Here is a 27,013-nt window from a genome sequence, read left to right on the forward strand (position 1 = left end):
GGCATGAGATATGCCCAATCAAAGTTTGCCATTTCAATCGGTTGCTATAGCGCCCCCCTTTGGCCAATTGATGTAATATTGCTTCATTCACATCCTCCCATGACCCTCTACCACTGTGCCAAATTTCACATGGATTGACCAAGTCAGTGAGGAGAAAAACGTGGAACAGACACACAGACAGAGTTTTCGTCATTATACAGTAAGATACCTAAAGGAATAGTTCCACATTTTTAAAATAGCTTCCTTGCTGGATCTCTAAATCAACCGGGATGACAGTGTTTGAGGGTAAAGGTCCTTACATCCCTCAAACCAATTTTGCTCTGTTATGTCAGTCTGTGTTTAATACATATTTAAATATAAGTCCAATACAATGTGCCACTATAATGTTAACCAGGTGCTGAGTGGACGATAATGTGAGCTCTTAAATTCAGATTTCTTCTCCCACCCAGAGAGAGATTAAACAACGGTCTCCGGAGGTATCGAGCCCAGAGTCACGTGACCGAATCCCATGGCCTTCCTCATCACATGACCTGCGCGTCCCCAGAGACAGAGGCTCCAAACAGCAACAATAAAAACACGCACAACAACAATATGTGGTATGCAACCTGCTGAAGACATTATCTAATGTGGAATGTGTAGCCGGGGGGATGGGGGGGTTTATTGGGGTGGGACAGAGGTCAAATATGTGTTTGCTCACATCTGTGGAACAGCATTCACATGTGCTATACATATATGTTAACAGCCACATTAGAGCCAATAAACATCATATACCTGATGTGTTGTAGCATGATGTTATCAGTGACACTGTGGTTTGTTCTGTTATTTTTCTACCAGGCTTTCCACTCTGCTGAGCAGCCTGCCTGAGGAGGTGTGCAGGGAGCGAGCGGTGAGCCGGGTGCTGGAGAAGCTGAGTGGATTTGCAGAGCAGCAGACTCTCAGGGTTCAACCTCAGGTCTTCCTGAGGGTGCTGGGGGGTCTAGAGCCGTGGGAGCTCTGTCTGCCTGAGCTGTGTGTGGCCATCCAGGTACACAGAACACCTCCTCACACCACGTCTCACAAAGGAAATAGGAAAGGAATTGCTGCAACCAATGACAATTCTCTGCTTCGGATTACACTGAAAAAATGAAATGAAATAATAAACTTACAGATGTTTTTTTTTCTTCAGTGTATTTATTAAACAGACTTCAAAGCAAGTAATAGACAGTGCAGGTACTGATTGCAAAACAGACGTCTGACATTTTCCAGTGTTAAATTTTCAGCCCATAAACAAACATAGAAACAAACAACACCTCAATCACCCCGAAATCACCTTCCCACCCTCCCAAATGTCCTAGTGGGTACATATCACACTTTGTTGAGTGCCAGAAGAGATAAAGAAAAAGAGAATAAATAAAATAAAATAATGAGAAACAAATGAAATTTTAAAAAAAATTGAAAAAAAAAAATCACAAATCAATTATAAATCAATTATAAAATAAAATAAAAATTTAAAAATAAAGACAAGGGGATAAAAAGAGTTATTGAGCAAATTAATTGTCTAATTTAGAGAGTTAATGTTGGAGAGAAAGGGGTCCCACACTCTGACTGTGTACTTGATTTTTTTATAGGTGGAGAAAAGGACTTAATTATAGAAATGATTAGGTCACAATGATGTCAAAGTTTGAGCAAAGTTCTTATAGATATGTTTATAGATGAAGTCACGTATGATAATAAAGATATAGTACAAATCCTTGAGGTCTGAAATCACAAAATCAACCAGCAGTTTGACCATTGTCGTGTTTTCACCGTGTCATTTAGTAAAAATTACTTGGCTAATAAATGCTACGAACAGACAAAACAGCACTGCATGATATAAATGCAAACTAAATTACCGATTTGGTCCTGAAGGCTGATTTTCAAGATTATGGTGACTTTGCAAAAATTAGGGTTTTGTAGTCTGCACAAGTCTGAGATTCAGATTTCCCGACCAAACTGAAATAGTCACAATTAAGTGTAGCATTATGGATCTTTATAAATGGAATCTGGGCAGTTGTGATCCTGTGTTCTGGGGTCTCATTTATAAAACAATGTGTAGGATCCATACTAAAAATGTACGTACAAACAAAAATATTCAACAATTTCTACCATCTGCATTGGCAGTTTCTTGTCTCCAGAATGTTTGTAAGCGTAAGCGGTGTACGCCTCTTTCAGGCCTCGTTTTGTGCGTATGCAAGGTTTGTAATGAGACCCTTGAGCTGGGTAACACTGTCAGTCTGCATTTGTACAAAATGTGTGATGCTGAATTTTGATTGCAGTTGGATAACAGATAGAAATTCTCTTGTTCCCACCGTAAATGTTCTCTCATGATGTATTTTCACAGGCTCCATGTCACAAAAAAAGAGATTCTATTGTGGGATTTTATTCAATTCCTCTGATCTTCCCCCAAACTTAAAGCCAGACAGCAAACGATCAGTTACTCCCACCAAACCATCAATTAGGGATGAGCCCCACTCCCAAAACTAACAGACTCCAGACCCTCTGAACACGCCCCTACCGGTCAGAAATGAGGGGCAGTAGATTCTTCCCAGCCTCCAGAGCAGATAGCTGAAGGTGTAATGACAGGAAGCCGACTGATAAATGACACCAGAGGACGGTCAAGTTGGCTCACTGATGTAGGGGGTCAGTGGTGGGGGGTCGGGCACGGTGTTCATTTTCAGGACAGTATGTGGCAGTGTCCCGCTCTGAGGCTCAGAGCTGAATCAAACAGACCACAGATGACTGGTTTGGTTTCCATTTCTGGCTCAGCAGGAGAACACCAGGGTGGGCTGGAAAGTTGTGTCAGGGTTTGGGGCACCAAAGTTTAATCTGGCATGATTGCCAGGAGTTTTTTTACAAAGCCAACAAAGATATGCTCTTAATTTTAATCTACAAGGCAGTTTTTGTCGAGTGTTTCTTACGTCAGTATCTCTGTGATCATCAGTTGTCACATTTCAGTATGACATATTTTTCCCGTGTCTGCCTCTGTTTAACCATCCCTCCTGCATCTCTCTTCTTCTCTGTCAGATCGCCACAGAATATGTGGTCCAGATGCCCAGGACAGAGTACAATGCCTGGTTGCGTTCAAGGGTCACTCTGCCCCCACAGTAACACCATGCCCCCAAACACCAGGTGAACCACACTCATTAAGACCTGGAGGACGACTACAGACATGGACAAATAGATGAAGGGAAGACAAACACACCAAGGTGGTGAATTAAATGTGGGCTCAAGGCTGAAGCCGCCTAAATTAGCCTCAAAAGTAACGGGGGGAAATGATAAGTGAAAGTGATAAGTAAGAGTTATTTTGCATTTAAGCTGGCAGCACAGACAATGCCAACTTGAAGCAAATCACAGGGTTAATGATAAGTAAAAGATAACATGAAAAGAAACTCAGCAACTCAAACTTAGAAGATGTTATTGTTATTATTTCAAAGTTAAACTCAATTGCTGAAAGACAAGGAAGAATTAGATTAAAACAGTGTCTTTAGGTCCTTAAAATGTCTTAAAATACCTTTAATTCCTTATTTAAGACTAGTCCATACCCATTGAGTGCACAGTTGCCCACGTACAGTTTCACATGGTGTGTGTTTGGGATACAGGTCATAGGAAATTGCAGATTAAATAGTCAACTGAACCCATTAAGAAGAGCAATGTATTTAGACAGAGTGTTTGTGAATTTGATAGTACGATTGCTTTATTGAAAGTACAGTAGCACCATTGCCAATAGTGGGATAGTTAGTGGGCTAAAACTGTACATTAGTAGTTGAGGTAGCACGTTGAAAGTGTTTATATGTTGTATTGACTTAAAAGTGGGGCGCACTGGTAGTTCACATGGGAAAGGTGCGGCACAGTTGCCAATTAGAGTTACATTTCTCCAGTCACCTTGAGGCGTCCTGTTCTACATATCTACCAAGTTTAGTAAAAATCCATATGGCGGTTAGGCCTAGATAAGAAATTACTTCTCTAGCACCCCCATTTTGTTTGATGGGGTCAATAATGGAAGGGTCCCCTCAGATTATGTGTGGTCATATGCCTACAAAGTTGCGTGGTGATGGGTGAAACCCTTGAGATGTTATACAACTTTATGTGATGAGCCACGCCCTCCGCAATATTCATTGCCTTATAGAAGCTTAGATATTGGTCCCTAGATTATGTTCACCCAGTTTCATGCAGATCGGTCAAACTTCCTAGGAAGAGATCGATTTGAAGTGTTTTTCAAAAAATTCAAAATGGCGGAAAATCTATATAAGCGGAAGTTATGGGTTCTTGAGGCAAATTTGTTCCTCATGAGGAGAGGCATCTCTGTGCAAAGTTTCATGTCTCTGCGACATACGGGGCATGAGATATGCCCATTCAAAGACAGAGTTTTTGTCATTATATAGTAAGATAAATATCAGGCCTTAAAAGCCATTACACTGTCTTAAATTTGAATGTATGTGCTCTTAACTGCCACAAACACTTCATGTAATTTAATTTACACAGCTTTTTTATTTCTTTTTGTCAAAAAGAATCAAAATCTTCTGCATCAAAGTTCACATTTCTGATGTTACAAATCGTTAAACCTGCCACTAAACCTAATACTCTGCTTTTACTTTTTACTCACACTCACCTGTTGGCAAAATGTACATTAACCTAACTCACTCTAATAACCATATTCCTACATAAAACCTACATCTGCACAGGACCACATACATACTACTTACCTTTATATTTACCTGCAGTGCTTGAGTAAAAAAAAAGAAGATGAATAGTCCAAAGATCACTTTTGAATTTGGTTAAAAAATATCTTTAAAAGTTCATTAAATTTAAGTGTCTGATGCCTGTAGACACCCTGTAAATGTGCAGGACTTTTTACCCAAATAAGCACATGGTCACACGTGTACAGATCGGGATAAACACAGAGATACAGGCACACACAATGAGGGAGAAAGAAGGATGTTTGAGTGGTGCATACCTTTCAATCTACAGTCAAGGGTTACAAAGAGCAACTAAATCCCTTCCTGGATGCCTGCTCGCTGTTTTCTAACACATTTCTCTGTAAGTCTCCACAGATGATGTAATTCAGTCATTAGTTCTTTAGTGCTATGTGGCCAAATATTTTTGTGTTTGTCTATTTGTTTGCACTAAATGTCCCAGTGCATCATTTTACTTGCATCTTGCAGCAGCCATTTCAACTGTAACTACCAAGTTCTTCTTTTATTCAGTCTTAACAAACCACTGCAGATGTTGCCAAATATAAAATTCGTTGTAAAAACCACCTCTTCCTGTTTGCAAGAACATTTTTCCTGGAAAGTCCTACTTGACTCAGTGTTTAGACGTTCTGTAGAAGCTTTTCCGAGGCGGTTAGGTTGAGTCACTATCACACACAGTATTAGCTGTTCGTAGAGAACAGCATAAAATGCATTTACATAAAAATATAACAGGCCTCTGTTTGAAATGTTTCTTTCTGCTAAAGTGCGGGGCAAAGTTGACATTAGCGATCCAATGGGACAATGGATGAACAATCTAATATACAGACACTCAGTTGTGCTGTTGAACCCAGCCAAACATGCACATTGACCTTTAACCCCGCCTCGCCTCCTGATGGGGTTGTGAATAAAAGCGGCTGACCTTCAGCTCTGCCTGTTAGATAAGAATAATGAACTCTCTTTTCAGCGCCTCGACCAGCGTTTTGGGGAAATAGAAAGTGGCTGAAATCATGTCCTGTGAATGAGTGTTTGAACTTAATGTAGCTGAGATGCCTTTTTGTAGGGGAAATTAATGTTTGTCAAACATGATAACATATCGCACATCATTACAAGAAGCAGACAAATATGCTTCTGACTTCTAGTAACTTCTAGGTCTCCTTATCCGTTCGTGATAACATGTATTGTATCTTTTTCCATGAGAGACGGGGCTGTGAGTGTGTCATGGTGGCGGAGCAGCTTGGAACGAAAGGGAAAAGTGCCTTGCCTTGAAGAGGAGGAGTGGGATCGGAAACAGGGGCAGCAGCGAGCTAGCACTCATTTCAGGAATGCCACACAGTCTGGGAGCTCAGCCCGCCCCCACACCCCTCGCTTAGCCCTGGGCAGGGGGATGGTGGGTTGCAGGGCGGCAGAGGAAAACATGAGGGGGGAACAAGCATTCTTTCATTTGAACTCTTCACTCAGGTTTTAGAGCTCATGCCTCAGGCCACACAGTCTAGACCAAATCAAGTGGGAGATGGCAAATAAAATGCTGCTAATAATAAATATAGCTGCAAGTCGGTGGATTTAAACTGTTATGGTTATGCACATAAATAGGATATAGAGCAGGGTCTGAAGCTGAATGAGTCTTATACCTACCATACACTAGAAGACTTAAGTCTGACATCACATCTCAATACAATGTCAATTTCTAGTCACATACGATAAGATTTAGCAAAGACTGCTAATCTAGCATGGTCACGATTTGCAAGACTACGACTAGATGCCTTTTGAGATTATTTGCCGTCCTGCTACCAGTGGAAAATATGACACAAAACTCCCTTTAAGAAATACGAAACCTTGATAATTCATTATGTGTCTGCAAAAACAGAACAGTATTCTTGTCAATTTGGCACCAATATAATCTATAAAGACAAACTTTACATTTGGATTTTGTCACCTTAAAGGTCCAGTGTCTACGTTTTAGTGGATTTAGTGGAATCAAGTGGTGAGGATTGCAGACTGGAACCCGCTAAAGAGTTTATTTCGGGTCGAATTCCAAGAGCTGAATTATCCGCAGAGGTCTCTTCCTCTCCAAAACAAACGGACCAGGTGATTAAATCAGGTAAAACGTGTTTTTCCAACGCTCTCATGTCAGAGGGTTTGGTTTGTCTGTTCTGGGCTTCTGTAGAAACATGGCGATCTTTGTGGACAAGGACCTGCTCCCCATGTAGAAATAATTCGGCTCCTTCTAAGGTAGCAAAACCACAAAAATCTTATTTACAGGTGATTATACACTAAAGAAAACATACTTATTATATTATACTCCATTTCCACTACCAGCCTCTGTTGGCTAGCTGCGCTTTTTTAGTTGGTGGAGACTGTGGGAATGGGGGCAAATCGTTTCAACAATTAAGATATCTCACTAAAATAAGTGCTGGTAGGTGGATCAGATACATTTCGAGGTGAACTTTTTCACTCCACAACTCCACCAGTTTCCCCGACTTTCCAGAGTCCAAGAGAACTGAGACTTGTTCATGTTCTTGCACCTCTCTGGAGTCCTCTCCATGTTTCATGTCTACCCAGATTGCTGCTTCTCATTTGGTGCTGGAGAAAGCACACCTGTTGCTGTTCAGCCTGCGTTCACATCATTAAACTTCACTATTTGCATAAGCCAAGACTAAAAACATACAATATTAAACACGTTTGATTTTGTCGGAGCGTCAAGACGGGAATTTGTCTGCAACCGTGAAACCCCTTGAAAAGTCATTTGATGAAAGGCGGGCATTAGGTGCAGTGAGCATGCACAAGCTAGTGTAGATAGAAGCATACTGTACATCAAGGATGCTTTCAGCCCTAGAGTTGTCTTGCTTTGGTCCGAATCAGGAACAAATTTTGTTACGAAGTTGCATAATTGCCTAGAGTTGGTTCATGTTCTCACGGCAGCATTTACAAGCGGACCAGATCAAATGCCTTGCACGAGAAAGCTGCGCTTGATTGGTCAGAATTTCCATGAGGGAAAAATTCAGGAAGTAAAGCAAACGTTGAAGAAGAGTACACTTGCAAGATAAATGTGACACTTTCTAATGTCACAATGGAGGGACAACTACGCAGGTTGATTTTAGCGCTGCTCATCGTGGACTATATTGCTGTCATTGTTCATTTTAGTCAAACCATACAGTTTGAAAACGAGGCGCGGCTCCAACTAGAAAACAATGTTTTGATGCATTGGATGTGCTGAATGTGCATATTAAAGCAGTACAGGAGGAGGTGCACATTAATAATCCTCCAGGACTGTGACATGCTCATGTTTAACACAAACAATGTGTCATATGACTGCAGTTGTTAGCCAAAACCTTTGGGTTGCATGTTTTGGTCATCTGTGATATTTTTAGCGTCTGAATGGAAACAAATACAGCTGATTGCTCATTGAGAGGAACTTGACTAACTATATTGTCATCTGTTGATCAGGAGGGAGCTTTTTTGAAATGTGAAGCAAATTACCCAGATGGTGATGTAATGATGTGATCAGGATCATCTCAGTTTAGGCTTGAAGAAAGTCTGTATGATGTCAAGTTTGATGGATGTGGGCATTTATCAGGCATGAAGGGTGTAATGAGAGATGCTATCAGGCTGGATTCTGTAGGATCCAATGCTTTTTGGATGCCACTCTAAGTCAGGATACCTTGGCCTCTGCTGCTTTGATGTGACCACTTTTCTTTGAATCTATTTCTCATAAGCCTAAACTTTATGGAAGTAAAATACCAAATTTCAAGAGTATCCATTTAAGTATTCAGAAATGATCCCTCTGCTTGTGCACCTTTTCCATCTAGTGTATACAGATTGCATGTGGTGAGGGCCAGACAGTGAATGATGAAAGATGTATGCAGGGTATGATGTAAACTGGGTGAACTTTGAGTCATCGTGTGTGGGAGAATTGTTTTCAAAAACAGCTGCTATTGCGAGGCTGGTCTGCTGGTGGCACTACAGAGTGTGGCCGCAGCCATTGTGTGGTTGGTCCCAGATGTACTGTGTGCCTGAACTTTAGTTGCTGTGGAGTCAAGAATCTGAAACCTATTCACTGAATTTGTTTGTATGTGTGGATTTAGTGTCTTGAAAGTGCACTTTATTTTAAAGTAGACAGAAGAGGAGGCCAGGAGAAAAAACTCTCAGTGTTCTTGGATCTTTACTAATGTAAAAGCAGAGCCCAGTACAGCAGTACTACACTAATGAAGAGATGAGTTTTAGAAGCACCAACGACAAAAAATACTTGAGCTGAAACTTAAATTTGATAGGAGAGGAAATGTAAATTGGATTTCAGGAATCTTTAGTGAAAGCTTTTGTTATGAGTACAATAGTAGAACAAGCTTAATCCCTGTGATCACCCCCATTACAAGCAGCCAGGAGTAAAAACAGCTGCTGAAATCCTTTCTGTTAAAATGTACCAGAAAATATGTTTAATTAACAATGACAGAACACACGGGAGGATGAAGTCGTGTGGGCGTCCTGATCTTAAAACCTTGTGTCCTTTCCGTCACATCATATCAAAAGCACGACGACCGAGCCGCCTCCAGGAAAATTCAATATTTACTCTCCAGCTTACGAGCGGCGGCCCCTCTCCGTGCTTGTGTAGTTATGAAAGTGAATTTGGCTGCATGGCAGGGAACAGAGAAGTGTTTACTCAAGGTGAAAAGTTGCACAATGAAAAGCTGGATCTCGAAATGATTGCGTAAAGAAGCCAAGTTTTAGTGAAATCAACTGTGAATTAAGACAGTGGGGGTTGTGACATTCAGATATGATGGTAGTTTTGCAGCAGTAATTTAACATTCAAACGATATGTGATCATTTGTTCTTCTTAATCTTTATTGTTGCTCGCTGAAAGTGTTTGAAAATAGGCCATAAACTTGTATTTGAGTTAGTTCAGTCTAAAGTAAATGCTGTAATGGCTGCCTGACATGCTTTTATCAGTTCCCTCATTGTGTCTTCCTGCATGTTCCTTTGGTCAGCCCTTTGTCCTACTGATAAATTCCCCACACCTGGCATTTTGCTCATGTAGACACTCTCTTATCACAGCTCAAACAGTGAGGGCTGCCCACGCTGTTCTCAAAGTCACACACGCTCGAATTTTCTACCTAAACACTGTGTCCAGAGGTCCATCAGGGTAAAAACTAGTGATTCATTGGATTTTTTTTATGTCACTGTGACAAATGTCATTAAGCCCAAGTTCAAAGTGACTTGTCACACACTCTCGGCTAAAGGCTGTCTTCACCGCTGACCAAAATAGCCGTGTAGCGCTAGCTATACACACATGTGACATTTTTACAGCTGAGGCCACTGGGGGAAACCACCTGTTGTGGGTACAGTAGTAGAAGTGTGTTTTTCCACCGTCCCTGGTAATTATTTTACATCTAACCATGACTGTACAGTTTGTGATTGATCACGTTATCTTCCTTGGAATATGAAGTGAGTTAGGTAGTTTCCTCTATTCTGAACTTCACTTTTCTTTCAGTGGCAGAAATAACATTGCCCTCTCATCTGTTTATATGTTCTGACCAAAGCAAATGTTTTCATAAAGACGATACTTTTAACCTTGTGACTCCAGTGGGGCAGCTCTGAGGCATATCTGTCCAGTCAGTCAGTTCACCACTGTGGTTCAGACTGAAATATCTCAACATCTAGTGGATGGGTTGCATAAATTTGTACAGACGTTCATATTTCCCAGACAATGAATTGTAATAACTTTGGAGATCCCCTGACTTCTCAGCACCAACATCAGGTCAAATTTTGATTCCCCGACCCTTGTCTACATCAGTGGAGCTGAGGTGGAGCAAGTGAACATCTCCATCCTGGTTAAGAAAGCTTTGACACGACTTTATTTCTTGAGGAAACTTGAGTGAGCAAATTCCCATGGCAAGTTCTTGTCAACTTTCACAGTGGAGCAATAGAAAGCCTCCCGACTGGAAACAAATTGGTATGATTTGCGGATTAAAACGGCACAGAACATCATTGTTATCCATCTACTAAGCAACAGTGATATCAGCGAGGTGAAGTGCAGAGCGCCAAGAATTATATCTCAAAGCTCACTGTGTGGAGCACGTACCATTAAGGCTGAGTCCTCACAGCAGCGGCCTGGGTTTGAGTGCTACCCGGGTCCTTTGCTGCATAGCATCCTCTGTCTTTCACCTACCTTTTCTGCCTCTGTGTCTCTCACCTTCTACTTAAAACTTTGAAACTAAAATGTTAAAAGACAGCATCTGGGCAAGTAAGAGCCCGTTCACCCTGAGCGATACAGATGTATCCATCACCTGGCAACATTAGCTAAAGAGACCAAAACCGTTTTTGTACCAAGCTGTAAGCATGTTTATTTCTGCTGTAAAGTTTGGCATTTTAACATGGGAGTCTATGGGGATTGACTCACTCTTGGAGCCAGCCTCAAGTGGCCAGTAGCGGAACTGCAGTTTTTGGTACTTGTGCGTAACGCTGCTTTCAATTTACCTCAGAAGTCGAAGCTGGTAATGACATTACACCTGATATGACCGCATTCCAGTTCAACAAATCAGAAAACCAAGATGTTGTTAGCATCACAATGTTAGCATACAACAGTTCTAGCCAGGTTAGCCGTTTTTAGCAATACCAGTTGATCACAACGCACTATGCTGGATTTAGCACATATAAACACTGTAGCAACATGTCTGCAGAAAGAAGTTGGACAAGACTGTGTCTATTACAGATGAGACACAGATAAGACGGAGGTGCTAATAAACAGTATATCACTACAGCTGTCACTACTGTTGATGCACGGAGCAGCCATCTTGGATTCTTAAGGTGGGTTTGGTGAGGATCCTCCAACTTTTTGAGTTGAAAATCGGACTTTATAGGGCATTATAGTTGACTGACTAGGAGCTCAGAAATTCGAACATCCTAGTTCAAATGGACAACACTGTAAAATGTGAACATGACAACATGCTCAACATCTCCTTGTTAGCATTATCATTGTGCGCATGTTACCATACCAGTGTTGGCATTTAGCTAAAGAACCACTGTGCCTATGTACAGCCTCACAGAGCCACCAGCATGGCTTGTTTAAAAATGTATATCACTGTGTAATGCAAAATGTTGTTTCACTTTTGAGTTTCCAAAAAGCTGACACCCAGTACAAAGTTTTCACCTGACAGCAACCCTATTGATCTACGACTCCTACACCCGGTCACTGCGTGAGTGTTTAATATTGCAACAGATGCAGTACAAGCTGTGACAGCTACGGGATGTTTATTGTCTCAGATAGCGTAGGTGGTCCTGATGAAAACACATGAAAGATGAAATTCAAAACAGGAATTACCGTACTTAGCCTGTGTATGAGTGTGCATGCCTGTCTGCCTGTGCTTTGTGATCATGTCTAAGCAGACTCTGTAATTGCTGGCAGACACAGGCAGAGGTATGAGCCTTTAACCTCAGGGGCCTGGTTTGAGCAAGCAGTGAAAGGCCATCCAAAAGTTGTGTAAGAGAAACTATCTTAGAAAGTTAGGGCCTCAGAATTTGAATTAGATTGCAGCTCGAGTAAAATGCAAAGCTGTGTCAAGGTTATAAGAGCTGAAGGCATTCTGATAATATCAAAAGATATTCATGATGTGCAGTTTAAATCCCCTTGATCCGCTCCGAATCTTTGTTACGTGGGTTTGCTGCCTTTGAGGGAGCTTCAAAGGGAGAATCTGCCACGCTGTGTAGGAGGAATCCGAGTGATTAATGTTTTTTCTTCCAGCAGACGGGCTGCCTCTTGCAGACCTGCCACATGTACAGGAAGTGAAACCATGGCAATGGCCTTGTGTAATGTGTGACGCGAGTCCTCCCGCAGCTTGCATGAGCTTGTGCCTATTAAATATCACTCCAGGAAGTTTCAGATAGCCTGCTGTCAGTCATTGTACAAAATGTCTCATCGTCTTGTGTGTTTGGCTGATTGTTACTTTATTTGGTTGTTTGACCTTCACTATGCAGTGATGCATGTGCAGGGCTGTTTTCATCTGCTAAAGAAGGAAAGCTTCTCTGTGCTCAACCAAAATCTGTGTTGAAAACTAGCTTGTAACTAATGCCCACCATAAACTAAAAGACTCTGAACGGCCTTTTAAAGGACTAAAGTCTGACATCCTCTCACATTTAAAGAGAAAGTGAGTTTTTAGTCACAGGCTGAGAGATTTTTGGAAAGACTGGAGATCTTGCAGGGTCACTATTTGCAAGACTATATAATGTATAATGTAAATATGATATGATATATTAACAATTCCTTATGTGTGCACACAAACACATACCTCTAGAAAGATGAGATAAAAAGCATCATATGTCGACAGTCTTCTCATCAATTCTGCATTGATATAATTTGTGCTGTAGATAGCGCAGCTATTGGTTGTTGTTGATTTAACTTCAGTATTTGCATGAGCTAAGACTGAAAACTTAAAATAATATTCAGCACATTTGATTTTCTTGGACCGTGAAGATGAGAAAAAGACTTCAGATAGCTCAGACTAAGTTTTATGACCACCTCATACCAAACGATCGAGAACACAGGACTGCACCACAACCAAGCGGCAACCTCCGGGGCTAAAAAATGAAGCCAACACAGCAGTGCCAAAAACTGCAGTTCTTGAAATGGCCACTTGGGGCTGGCTCCCGAAGCCAGCCAATTCCCATAGACCCCCATGTAAAAAATGCCCAGCTTTACGGCAGAAATAAATATGTTTACAGCAGGACACAGTGTGAAGCTCAGCTCAAATCCCAGCTACATCAGCTGATCTAAAACAGTCCAATCAACTGATGGAGCAGCTGATTGATGGAAGGGAGTCAGCTGATAGATCACATGATTCCTTTCTATGCAACCAATTGGCAAATCTCATTAAGGGCGCTCTATTGAAACTGCTCTGGCCTGCCTAGTGTTGCTGCTTCCTCTGCAAGCCACTTCGCAACCCACCTCCACCCCAGCTCCTCCTTTTCATGCTGTGTCTGACTTATCAATGTCATTTCTGTTTGTCATTGATGCTGCTCTGTTCTGTTACCAGGGTTTTTTTTGCTGCTTCTGGGGCATGGAAGTGCAGGGAGGTTTGCTTTCTCTGTCCCTGGCTTTCCTCGTTTCCACATGGAAGTGCTCTCTCTGCCTCGGGCCTTCCATGTAGGCACGTGGAAGGGCAGAGAGGCCCCAGAACAAAGCCATACCACCAATTTAATACTGCAAATGGAAACAAAATTTTCTTTGACAAAAATGGTCCTGACTGAAAAACAGTTTTGATCTCTAGAGCTAATTTCTCCATTATTGACAACTGCACGGGGGATGATTTTTTATATAACTTACCCGTTTACATTTTATTAAGACTTAAAATTACGCTTGATTAAGGGTGGACCACTTGGAGTAATAGGCTGTCTTCCAATAAGTGTCCTTGGGTTCCCAGTTAGATCCACCCCTCACTCATCGCCAGCCTCAAACATGGTTACTCCTGGCTCCAGAAAACCAAGATGGCAACGGCAGAAATGTCGAACTTGTGGCTTCAAAATTGGAGTCCACAAACCAATGGGTGACGTCACGGTAGCTATGTCAATTATTTTTACAGCTACAACTGAGGTAAACTCAGACTTCAAAATCACACTTCAAAATCACTTGAAAAGCCATTTGGTGCTAGGCTGGCATAACTGGTGTCCAAAAGGCAACTTAAAACAGAAACTTGAAGCCTCCAGCGCACACTGAGAATTGACTTTGCATTTCAGTGGGAGACATCTTTTGTATAGTAGATAAACTTTTAAAATAGAAAGTATTTTCATATTCATAAATACTGGTCTTGAGGGTGAAAGAGTAGATGTTATTTTAAGAACATGTGACAAAACCACTTCTTATTGTTAGTATTTTTATGCCCTTGCACATATCTGGAGGGGATCTTTAAATACAGGGCCACAACTGTTCTACAACTTGTAGAACTGCATGTTCTTGACTCTCAGGGACACATCTGACTCCAATAAGTAGCCTTACTGTTCTCTCAGTGGGCTTTGGCTCAGTGCCGTGGATCAGACATGCATTAACACACTCCACTGACCAGCCTTTGTTGCCAGTGGTAACTGAGGATAAACCACCTTGACTGAGCACAAGAGTGAAGTCTGCATGTGAGTGCATGCTGTGTGCATCTGTGCGTCATTGATCGCATACGTCTGTTTGCACACATGTTGAAGTTGTGATGCAAATAAGACACAGTTGACTTGATCCTGACGAGACGAGAGGTGCAGGGTTGTCATGTTAGCAATGTTTTTCTTTTGGGTTCTTTCTTGCATGTAAATGGAGCAGCTCTGACAGGATGATGCAAAAGAAGGACTGATGATTGACGGTTTACTTTGTGCATTATGACTTACTGTGTTTGAGGTGATCATCTGGAATGACTACAATCCGGAAAAACAAGCCAGACGAACAGATGATAAGAATAGAAACACACCTTTTAAAGCAGGGAAACATGATCAACAAGCCTTGTTTCTTGGAATAAACAGGTGATTGGGTGCAGCAGTTTGCTTTTTGACATGCTAGTCAATCGTGTTCCTCCGTGGCCACCGACAGAGATGGACAGATGTTGTTTGTTGGCAGTGACGTGGTCGATGACACACTTTTCCCCAACTGAATCATCGGTCCCTTTTTATACAGCCTGTTTAATACTGCACTGTTATTCTGCCTCGCCGTTCTGTATAAACCAGAAGAGCACGAAATGGGGGCACTGTTGATATGCTGTTAAAGCTAGAGTTGGTAATTTTTATGAAAAATAACTTTGTCGAAACTGTCACTACATCCACACAGTAGTTTATTAGACAGATGAAAAATCATGGTCTTCGTCTTCATAGTGCTTCTAATGGCATTTGCTTGTGGAGATGAGCGAGTTTTCCAATGTCATGTGAACCCCGAAATCGTTACCATGTCAAAACGACAATAGCTCCCTGGAGCCCTCTCAACTACCTCTACACTACTGAGAGCAGTGCATGTGGAGAGTAAGGACATGAAATCAGCAGGAGGAGAGCTAGTTATCATTAGCTGTTAGCAGCTAGTTATCGTTCTCTCTAAGCAGCAGGTGGCTGTAATGAACAGTTCACAGAGGCTGCATTCATTTACACTGTGATGCGTTCAAGCTCTATTCAGTGAAATTAGTGTTGGGCAGAGGTAAATTATAACGTTCTCATGATGTGTTTAATGTAATCCTGTAAAATGTAGCTTTTGGTAAGAAGCTTGAAGGCTCGTCTAGGGCACCAGTGTGTTAGGGCCGCCACTGGTTTTGATTCGTCTGTTTCAACATGGCAGCTGGGTCACAAACTTGTATTTGGATTAGTGGATTCTTGTAAATGCCATTAAAGTACTATAAGGATGCAGAGAAACAAGATCCTTTTCACAATGTAAAAAAGCAAAGCTGGCGTAATGGTAGATCTTCTTTACAGCAGCATCGCAGAATCTCTGTTTATAAATGGCTATAGATAAAGTGGCCTAAATACCAAAGCTATGCCCCCCTCCCCTCCCCAGCTTGTGATCAGCCACTCGTTAGCCTTTTAATAAAGAAAGCCGAAAGGGGGTCGTCGATTTACATTCCTCATTTGGGTCAGGTGACTCCAGCTGCTCAGCCCTCGAGCCTCGGCGACTGCAGAGAGTTTGTGACCCCAGCTCACCCTCACCCAGCATTAACATCACCTCTCACATGACAAACTGTCACATGGCTGCCCTGACCTCTTGTTTGCTTTATATTGAACTCACTTTGTCTTTAAATCCTGTTCGATAAGGTGGAAGGTTTTTTTTTTTTTTTTGCTTATTTCTCAGAATCCTTGTTGTACAGTGTCAGAGCAGCTTTACCCCATCGCTCTCAGATTTAATGTACATTTTTAGCACACTGTTCACACATCAGACTGAAGAGCTTCAAAGTTCCAACCGTAAAACCCGCATTTACATTGAAGTGGCAGCTGCCAGTGCGGGTTTAGCAATCCTCTTTATAATACTGCTGAGTGTAGTAACTCGAGGCCCGCAGTCAGGTTTATCCAAATCCGTGCATAGGTGACGACAGTGTCATATTAGCGGGATAAATCTGGTTCTAATTTAAGCATGAACTTTGACATCAAGAACCAGGTTGGTTTTATACTGGTTTGGAGGAACATACTGACCCGGAGTCCGTCTTTATCAGGTCTTATGCGACAAGAATCAATATAGAATTCAGTCTTTAAGTCACAAAGCATCTCACATGTCAGTTCTGACAATAGCAGGAAAAGGGTCCATGTAAGCTAGAATGATTCAGGCCCTGTAATCAGAATTTTCAGGTAATAATCACTCAAAGAATAACTGTAATTTGGGGCAAACTATTAGTTATTTAAATCCAGGCTGTGGTGCACAGAATGAGTTAGCAGCAGATATCCTGTTGTACACTGGGTTTTGATTGGTTGTTCATTCTGCAGTCTACAGGACACACTGTGCATCCTGGCATGTAAGCAAATAGTTTACAGATGGCTTTTTACCATGCACCATACACCGTACCAAACAAAACAGTTTGAAAAAAAGGAAGCGGAAATTGTGAAACACAGTCACACAGAGTTTATCTGAGGTTGCAAGCAGCGGCAGTGACTCTTTCTCAAGATGTCAGCAGTTAGATCACAAATGAAAGAGTCAGAGTCAGTTATGTGTACTAGTTATTGACTTAAAGGGGCAGTTCACCTCAAAATCAAAAATGCATATTTCTCCTCTTACCTGCAGTGCTATTTATCAGTCTAATTGTTTTGGTGTGGGTTGCAGAGTGTTGGAGATATCAGCCGTAGAGGTGTCTGCCTTCTCTCCAATATAATGGAACTAGATGGCACTCGGCTTGTGGTGCTCAAAGTGCCAAAAAAAATACATTTGAAAAACTCAACAGCAATGTCTCTTTCCAGAAGTCATGACCCTGTTACTCAAGATAATCCACAGACCTTGTTTTGAGCAGTTTCATTAAGGAATTATTTTCTGTCTACTGAACTACACCCACCAACTGAGTCATTGCGCATAAGGAAGCGTGCATCCACTGCTATCTCACCTAGCACCTCTGAGCTAGCAAATGTTACAGCTCAGTTGAGGATGACGCCATTAATGTTTATGATCAGGAGCCTCCTGTCCATGAGTCGACGCACGCTTCCTTCTACTTGGTGATATGGTTGGGAGATGAGTTGGGTAGAAAGAAAATAATTCCCTAATGAAACTGCTCACAACAAGGTCTGTGGATTATCTTGAGTAACAGGGTCATGACTTCTGGAAGGAGACATTGCTGTTGAGTTTTTCAAATCTGATGTTATGTCAATGCTGATACCTCCAACACTCGGCAACTAACACCAAAATGATCTAGATATATTAAATAGCACTACATGTAAAAGGAATAGGATGTGATTTTGATTTTAGGGGGAAGAGTCCCTTAAAGTTCACATTTTGAGTCTGGCTGAATCCAAATGTCCAGACTTCACCGCACATGCAGGCTCGTCGACCTTTTGGGCTTGTTCCCAGTAAGTCTGGGAGTGCTGAGGGTTGTCCAAATCCACATTTCCTCCAGTCCACAAGGGGCCTAAAACGGACTTTCTGCAGACCTCCAGAGAGTCCGCTTGGGGTGCAGACTTCAGTAGACTTCACTGATTTAATTGCCCACAATTCATTGCATTATGGACGTCATGTGGTAATTGTTTTTCAGTAGTCGGTGAAAAAAACGAAACTTATGTGTATGTAATAGTTACAGTAGCCTATTAAAACAGCTGCTGTCTCTGCCCTTGCAGACTTTACGTGATGGCAGTGAACTTGTCACAGTGCGTACGACTGAAGTCTGCGAGGGCTCATCCCACAAGTCCCGAGGGAGGACATTTGGATCCAGCCTCTTCAAATCCCAAAATGTTCTTCAGTTTACTGTTGATGATTTGGATGTCAGTTCTGAACTGAGTTTCAAACAGCTGAAAGGGAATTATTCGGGTGCTTGAAGGGGAATTCATCATCAAAATCTCCAGTAATAATACAAATGTGCTTTATCTCAGCATTGGACAATCAGTCTGGATTAGCAGGAATCACTTCAAGTGGAATTTATTGGAAGAGGATAAAGTAAAAGAGCAATGTCTCAGTGACTATAGGGATTAGGCAATGTTTTGATATCTAATGCAGACAGCTCCTGTGACTGTCTCACACACACAAACACACACAGAGTAGAAACAGAGATGAGTCTGTTGTCCTTAAATAAACCAGAATCCACAGCCTGAAATCGAAAGACCTGCTTCAGCAGATATTTTTCAGTTTCAGCTCCACAGCTGTACAGCTGATTTAGTCTTTGCTGTGGTTTGCACCTACGAGACAGGAAATGGTAAATTTCTCACCACACTCTTTCGGGGGTAGCTGGGGCGTATCTACGTCAAAGGCTGTTGCGGTTTCCTTCAACCCACCACAAGAACAAAATGGAGGTCAAATTACTATGAAATAGCTGAGTTGCCGATTTTTGTTTTTCTTCCTCAGCGTCTTCCAGATCATTTCCTGTCATGTGTGTGAGTAGCTGCTGTGAAACATAGTGGATGACATCACTAACACAAAGCTCTGTAATCAGTGACCAGGAGCTAAAGCTAACGGAGACAGGCAGCCAGGCCCTGAAGAGTGAAGATCAATTACATGAGTGTTACATGTGAAAAGCTGATCTAATCAGGGACTCAGGGCGCTCTCGTTCAATGGGTGGGTCATACCAATCACAGCCTCGGGGAACTTAAAATGAGCAACTGTCTCCTCTAACAGACCGAATGAAACCTCATTGTTATGAGGATAAAGGCCCGAGGGGAAAGGTGTGTTCCCCACTCGGCCTATTGTCTTCACAGCAGGCCAAAACACCAACAATACTTCAACTGACCTATTTCTGATGGGAAGTAAAGACCTAAACTGTCTCAGGTTAGACTCCCAGGAAACTCCCAGTCACATTAGAAGTGTTATGTAATAAGGCAGCGGGCCTCCTTCTCAGAATAGTAAGGTTGTGCTGGCACAGGAGAGATAGGGAATATATATATCAACCACGTCTGGGGGTGTCATGCCTCCAACAGCAACATATTGATTTGTCAACTGATTGGGGACAAACAACAGCAAAACTACATCAAAACATGCGTCTCCAACTCACACAGCTCGTGCAGTATAATCCAAGTCTCATTTACCCAGTCATATGCTCAGTAGTTTACCAAACACATGCATTTTCATTGAAACCTTATTATTTAAAACTGAACTGAAACGTGTCTGTGATGCTTTCAAAGCCAGACTATAGCACAAAGAATTTTTATTTTGAGCAGAAATGCATGTGTGCTGAGCAAATGACTCGATACATGAGACCTGGGTTATACTGCATGAGTTGTGTGAGAGTTGTTTTGACGTAGTTTTGCTGTTGTTTTTGTCATGAATTCAAGGTAACATGGCGTGACTGATTGATTTATAAGTGGTCATTTTTAAATGCTATTTAAAGTCTTACCATTAAAAATTAACTTAAAATGACAGATAATACATTGATGGAATTTTTATGACCCTTTGTCAAAATGACGGACAAGACAATGTAACACAGCCGCTGCCTTCAAGTGATTTTTCTTTCTCAAATGTCAGAAAATATTGATTTTTGCCTTGTATTTTTTTTTTTGCTTTATTGTTCCTTAATCATCCTGCAGTCCCTCAGATAGGACTTTTTGGACAGTCTTGACACTCAAGATTGGCGCTGGTTTACTATAAAAATACCCCAAAACACTCATCTCAGTTGTGCAGAGGTCGACATGACATCCTAAGATTGATAGTTCTGTGCAACCATCAGTTCAAAGTCCAACGATATTTGGTTTACAATGATTTTAACAGTAAAAGCTACACAAGCATTTGGAGATTTTGCTTCATTTAATGACCTCAAATTGTCATCGAGATTTCTAAGAAGCTGATCGGTCAGTAGTTTGATATTTCAGCAGAAGTTTCCATTATTAAAAAGCAGCAGAGTTCAGGGATAGAGACATGAACTACTCCTCTGAAGCATTGCCATTACCTGCATAATGTATTCCGTTCAATTATTTTTAAGTGTGCGTTTCCTTGGGAGGAATATAACCGTAATATTTCCCAAAAAAAGATATAAAACATTCATCAACACTGCCCATTTCTCCCTTCATAATCTGTTGCAATGACTGAAACGAGGAGACAAGATGCAATGCAAAAAGTTTTTTTAATGCAGTAATTACGACTACATGGAGAGCGACAACAAATTAGAAGAAAGCGGTTTTTACATGTGGACATACAAGGACTCCAGGCAGAATAAACAAATAAATAAAAAGGTTATATTTAAATGATGCGTCCCCGTCCCCCTAGAAATTTACAGAAATACTGGATTCCACCCACGTGTCATCTCGAACAGTGAGTGAAAGATTTGTGATCAATCTTAAATCCTCTGCAGTAATTTAATGATGCCAAAATAAGCTGTCATGAACTCTACCTCCCACAAGTCAATGCAGCATTGCCAGTGGTACAGACCTGCTGTAATAAAAGGAGATTATGTGCTTAACTTTAGCCTCTATATATACGAGCGGATTGAGTGGTGTTCTGTGTGACTATGAAGCATTGTGTGCTTATCTGTAGTTACTGAACACTACACGTTAGCTCTTATATGTATATACACATTATAACTTATTTGGGAGGATGGTTGATTCAGACACTGATTAGCTGGGGGAAGAGTTCATTGGCGAACATGTCGTCCCAGGTGCTTTCTGAGCACAAGGGAGAGGACATGTCGCTGAAAGGGGATGGGGACCCTTCGTATCCGGAGTCGCTGTAGGTGTCCGCAAGGCAGGCTTCCTTATCCAGGCCGTTGAGGGCAGGGGAGGAGGTTTCGGAGAAGAAGTCAGTCACCTGACTGTTCCCGTCACAGCTGGGGATGACCACTTCCTCCGGCTCGTCCTTGATGCAGACGGTCTCCTCCTCCACCACCACCACGTCGACGACGGGGAAGGCTGCGCCGTCGATCTTCTCCTCTGTGTCGCTCTCCGAGTCGTTGTACTGCCCGCTGCTCACCTCCTCCACGGGCTTGGTGTAGATGTGGTCAAAGTGGATCAGTTCATTAAGGGCCTCCAGCTTAACTGATGGGGCCCCCAGAGTCGCAGGTGCGGCGGCAGGTACTGGGTTCCCCCCTCCGACCAGCAGCACCTGCGGCTCCTGGCACTCCTGTTCACAAGACTTGAGGAACAGCTCTGGGTCAAGGATGTCCAGAATGCCCAAGAGCAAATCAGACTAATGAGAGAGGGGGGGGGAGAATAGGGAAAACAGGAGATTAGCCTACTAACCCATGACCTGACTCTGGTGTTACTACAGAGCTTTGCTGGAAACAGGATTTAAATCTCAAGATGCACGTTTCATAAAAAGGAGCCATCTTTATTAGACCTACCTCATTGTCTGTAGGGTCAGGACCATCTGTATCCATTGAGAAGTCTTCAGATTTTGGGACTGCTGGGCCTGCACCTGCTGCGGAGGCACACGTAGCCTGAGTGCTGCGGACTCAGAAGACCCGATCCCAAAACCTGTGTCGTTCCCGGTGGATAACAAACCCTGAACCTGTGACGAAAATGAAATGGAGAGTGAATTCAGGCTACTCCACTGAAATGCGTCACGATTACTACGAGCCATTGCATCGCAATTTTACCTTCTCTTTTGAGTCGAGGGTGTCCAACCCAAGTCTCTGTCTCAGTTCCTCATTTTCTGTCATTAGGCCAGTTGATTTTTCCCGAAGCAGCCTGTTTTCGATGTGAAGTTTCTGATTCTGCGGGACAAGAAATGAACAGATGTTGTACTTGAAACTTGCAACCGTTAATGGGGAAGTGATGCATGAAGCTTGAAATGAAACTGGGGGGGGGGGGGTAAAGCTTAGATTTCATATGCAACACTAAAAAACAACAACTGTAGTGTATGTGATGCAATTAGCGTTGATTAGTGCCATTATTTTAGTGTGAGATGGATATATTACAAACATATCTAGTGAGAGTGAAGATGCTGTGTGTCTAAACTGTGCTTTAAATGACCCCCTGGTGACATGAAGACATGAGGAAAGTGGGTGAAAGTGGATGAAATATGATCAAATATTAACCTCCAGCTCCAGCTCTAGGACTTGCTGTTCCAGCTCCCCCATTTTGGCCTTTTTCCTGTCTCTGGCTGTCTGAGCTGCGACTCTGTTCTTGAGTTTCCTGGAAAAAATAGACAAGGAGAGGAAAAAACAGGAATTTAACATACATTCTTTCCACGTTGCTGACTAAGCCCTCTGACATGACTTGAGATCACAGTACTGCGCAATCACCGGCCATGTTCCTGCCACGCAGGCATACTAGGATATCAGTATCCTGCTGTGTAACGGCAGAGCCGGGCGAGTCTGCAGGCAGGCAAATCACTCAGATAGCACTTTGACAAGCCGGTTCAAAGTCCAAAGGTGATATCGTAACGACATTAGACTGAATTGCCTACTTCTTAACAGCTTATACGACCGTCTTGATTAATAATATTTAACACAGACAGTTTTTTGTGCTGCGGTTAAAACGTCAAATCATATGGATCAATATCTTTGGGCGTGCCCCTGTTTGTGACCCCTTTAACAATGGCTGCTTGTAACGTTAGGCTTTATAAATGACGTGACAACCAAAATATACTGTTTAATAAGAGGTATTTTAGTGGGACTAACCTGCGAAGTGCTTTCTCCTCCGGACTCAAGTGTGTGAGCCTCTGTCTTTTCCGTATCGGCGGCCCCGCAGAGGAGTTGGAGTCTGAATCCGACGACGCCGGGCTGGCAGATGACGGTAAAACGACAGAGATGGGCCGGTTGAAGCCTGACTGTGAGCCGTTAGAGGAGCCGGTCTGCTTCCCGGAAATCAGGAGCACTTTGTGAGACCCTCCGGTCCCTGCTGCGACCACCACCATGTTGATATGTCCTGCTGGCGGCGTGAGAAATCAGAAATAATCGAGTATCCTTGTTGAATCCAATAGAAACCTTATGGTTTCTTTAGTTGCCCGACCGCCGGCAATTCTCAACTGTTCAACAAGATGGGCTGCGCCTGCGATCTTTTTCTACTATCGTGGTGACAGCTGATTGGCTCGCAGCGGCTGTGACGCAATGTGTTTACGCTCTGTGATTGGTCGCTGTGCTGATGTAATTTGCATTTAAAGTTTCACTGCGCTGCTCTGCTGGCAGAGTGAAAATCACCCAGAAGTTCCTTGTAAGTGTGATTTCCCATCAAGACTTGGCATCAATTTCTGTTTCGCATCAACACTATGTCATTTTTATCCATCTTATTCTATCTATTATATTCTTTATTATTCTATTCTGTTTTATTCTATCCGCACATTGCGGCCCTTAAGCCTGAATCCACAGTTTAATAGAGTAAACTACGATTTCAGTGTTTACTCTGATCCCTGTTTCCAGGGGTTGCATCAGATTTTACCGGCACAGACATGCTCAGTCCACAGTTCACATCAATACACTATAAGCCCATAGTGCTTTCACTGGATCGATTGTGGAGCTGTGATTGATTTGGAGTTTCCTGGACCCACCATGTTGTTCCTATTCCATCCATGTATGGTATTTACAACCTCTCTTTCCAGTAAAGACAAACAGCGCTTACTGCATGTACTTTATGTTGGCTCTAAAGGTCAAAGATCGCATTGAAGTTTTGGATGCCATACCAGTAGAAGTTCAGAATAGCTATAGATGCTATAGCAGAATATAAAGTCACACTTTGAGAGGTTTTAGACCAGATTTGTTTGTTTGTTTGTTTGTTTGTTTGTTTTAAAGCTCGGTTATGGTTTCAAGATGCTGTTGGGCTCTTTAAGACATCACATGTGCCCTAATTTTTGATTCCTCATTCTTATCTTTAAAGGAGTCTAATCACACACATAAAACAAGTTTTACCACTCTGGAAGCTTTCAGCGAAGCACTCATTCATATTTCCTGTAACGACTGTTGGAATGATGAAGTGTTTGTCACTTTCTTGTCTGTCAGATGATTGCATTTATTATTTTTCCTCCACTGAAGGAGGTTTTCAAACTAGCTTTATTTTGTTATTGTCAGCATTCAGCAGTTTGCAGACCTTAACGATCAATTTAACTGCAAATGAAAGCAACAGGAATCATGTTACTGCGAAAATTACATTTTGATTTGTTATGTTGTGAGCAAATAACAAATTATGACCTAAAAAAATTATCATTCGTAACATTATTTTTGCCTGAAACTTTTTGTTACATTTCACTTCCTGTTTGTAGTGAAGTTGTGCTTTGCTTGACCTATACGGAGTAATACATAACACAAAACATAAGTAGTTTCCTTACAGCACAACAAAAGCAAGCGGATATGGTGACAGCAACAGGAGACAGCTCAGCAACCACACTGTTGCTCAACTTTGAACACAACAAGAGGTGAACTGTTTTGTTCACTACATGTTTTATACGGAGAGCTTCGAGGTAAAAGACATGATCCAATATGACAATGCGAAGGTTACAACTTATATAACAAGGCTGTGAGAAGAAATTGATGCCATCATGAAATTAAACTCCTCAGGTGGCTTTAAGCATTTTACCAACAAAGGCCTTCCCACAAAGTAAACAGGCCTCAGTCAGAAACTGTTGAAAAAACACATCAAGCAAGTTCACAAGTACACTCTCTTCCTAGATCTCCTATTTGTCCTCAAACAGGAATTCACATTTTTGCTGTATCTGGCCACCGTTATTGTTTACAGCTTTTAGGGCCTTTGCCCGTGTCGTCTCTCACCTCAGCAGGAGTAAGTACAGCAGCTAGAGCAAACACTGGCCTGTTTGCGGAGCTTTACCGTCACTACAGAATCAACATCTGAGAAAGTGAGAGCCGGAGTTTATGACAGTGTGTCAGTGTGTGTGTGTCAGGGTGTAGTATTAAAGAAAGGAACAGGATTTGAATACAGGATGTCCTGTAATTACAGCACTATATTGAATAGGTAAAACTCCTTTGGCCGCATGAATGAAAGTTTACACTAACTTGCCACAAGCGTTAAAGCAAATAGGGAAATAGGTGTGCCTTTAAACTTTATAATGAACATTTCCTATTCTCAAGTTTCTTTATGTCACTCAAGAGAACAAATAGGGAAGATAGTTAATGTTAAATCCTTCCCTCTTGGTGTACGATGAAACACAGTTGGTTATTTTAGACTTGGAAAGTTGGTTGGGGATCTCCCATCATGCATGAGACAAGTGTTACATTGTAAATAGTGAAGTGACCTTCTGAGTGTGTGCAGCTCTCAGACACAGAGTGGGATAGAGGTGGAACCACTCAAAAGATTTCAGGGTTCAAAGTTGATGAACTAGATGAACTAATTTTTTACTTACCCCTTTACAAATTGATTTATAGTGCCTGACACATACTGCCTGTGGCGCCACTCCCAGGTTTGGGGGGGTCAAGGGGGCCATGGCCCCCCTAATACAGTTGCTGGCTCCCATAGTAACCCCCCTGGCAAAAATAATTGGAGGCTGATCACTGTCTTTTAACACCCTTTTTCCATTGTCATTCTTGGCTGCGCTGAGAAAAGCCTTGCCACGCTGATTTGTGTTTTCATTGTCAGTTTAGATGCGCTGTGCCACGCCAAGCCATGCCAGAGATGGAGCCTCTCAGGAGTAGGTCCAAATGCCAGGCCGCCCGCCCTCAAGTGGTTAGTGGTGATGTCTCGCCAACCCCTGACGACCCCTGGTCTCCCCCCCAAACAAGCGTGTGTGTTGCAAGACTGATATCACCTCTGTCTACAGGAAACCAGAGAGAAAGGTGTGGTGGCTCTCAGCACTTTTGTAGCCTCTAACTGAATCTCTGTGGTTTGGAGTTTAGTTTCTAGCCTCTAACTGAATCTCTGTGGTTTGGAGTTTAGTTTCTCTCCTGCGTCCTGTTTTTACTTTAAATATCTGCTTTATTTTACTGTTTCATGTTCGCTATCAGCCATATTAGAAGTTGTGTGAAGTTGCTGCTCGAAAACTCAACATTACCTTATTTTGCTGCTTCACAATAAAAGTTTATACGTAACAAAATAACAGGGGACTTTTATTATGAAGATTCTATAAGAAATTAAATGTGATATTACTGAATTAGCAGAACTTTGTTAGCAGCTTCTCTTCAATAAAGTCAAGTCTAATAATACAGAAGGGAGGAAAGTGAAAGCAGGAACAGCCACAGTGAGATGTTGATGAAGAGCTGCAGACAACAGGCTCTTACTGCACCTCTGCAAACAGCTCACCTCCAACAGGTAAACTATCTGCTCTGTTGTGTGATGGAAAAACACATGCAACAAAAATAACAGGGGAGTTTAGG

At 42.1% G+C, this 27,013-nt stretch overlaps 2 protein-coding genes across 6 annotated transcripts in view; one reads left to right on the forward strand and one right to left on the reverse strand.

The window, feature by feature from the left end:
• The window catches only part of LOC126394781 (coiled-coil domain-containing protein 60-like), a 68,394-nt gene extending 41,854 nt beyond the window's left edge, over positions 1-26,540 (forward strand). For 2 of the 5 annotated variants that reach the window (XM_050051854.1, XM_050051858.1), the window contains 2 exons: positions 450-596; positions 835-1,171. In XM_050051854.1, coding sequence (XP_049907811.1) covers positions 450-596; positions 835-1,126 — 439 coding nt within the window. In that variant the 3' untranslated portion in view covers positions 1,127-1,171. Of the gene's footprint in view, positions 1-449; positions 597-834; positions 1,172-3,042; positions 5,211-26,279 lie in introns of those variants that run through there. The other 3 variants (XM_050051856.1, XM_050051857.1, XM_050051855.1) reach the window with 3 other exon arrangements.
• xbp1 (X-box binding protein 1) lies at positions 21,628-23,748 on the reverse strand. Its single transcript, XM_050051884.1, has 5 exons — positions 23,378-23,748; positions 22,793-22,889; positions 22,352-22,468; positions 22,097-22,263; positions 21,628-21,942 (listed from the first exon to the last, which is right to left on the reverse strand). The coding sequence occupies exons 1-5, from the start codon at positions 23,611-23,613 to the stop codon at positions 21,765-21,767; spliced, it is 795 nt and encodes a 264-aa protein (XP_049907841.1). The 5' UTR covers positions 23,614-23,748; the 3' UTR covers positions 21,628-21,764.
• Positions 26,541-27,013: the final 473 nt, after the last annotated feature.

This window comes from Epinephelus moara, chromosome 8 (assembly GCF_006386435.1).
Source record: "Epinephelus moara isolate mb chromosome 8, YSFRI_EMoa_1.0, whole genome shotgun sequence".
Taxonomy (NCBI): Eukaryota; Metazoa; Chordata; class Actinopteri; order Perciformes; family Serranidae; genus Epinephelus; species Epinephelus moara.

Excerpts from the sequence above, each read along its gene's own strand:
- xbp1 (XM_050051884.1), bottom strand. The coding sequence starts at position 23,613 with ATGGTGGTGGTCGCAGCAGGGACCGGAGGGTCTCACAAAGTGCTCCTG. Across the intron at positions 22,469-22,792 it reads TCCTAGAGCTGGAGCTGGAG|AATCAGAAACTTCACATCGA; the intron begins GTTAATATTTGA and ends CTTGTCCCGCAG. Across the intron at positions 22,264-22,351 it reads CCCTCGACTCAAAAGAGAAG|GTTCAGGGTTTGTTATCCAC; the intron begins GTAAAATTGCGA and ends TTTTCGTCACAG.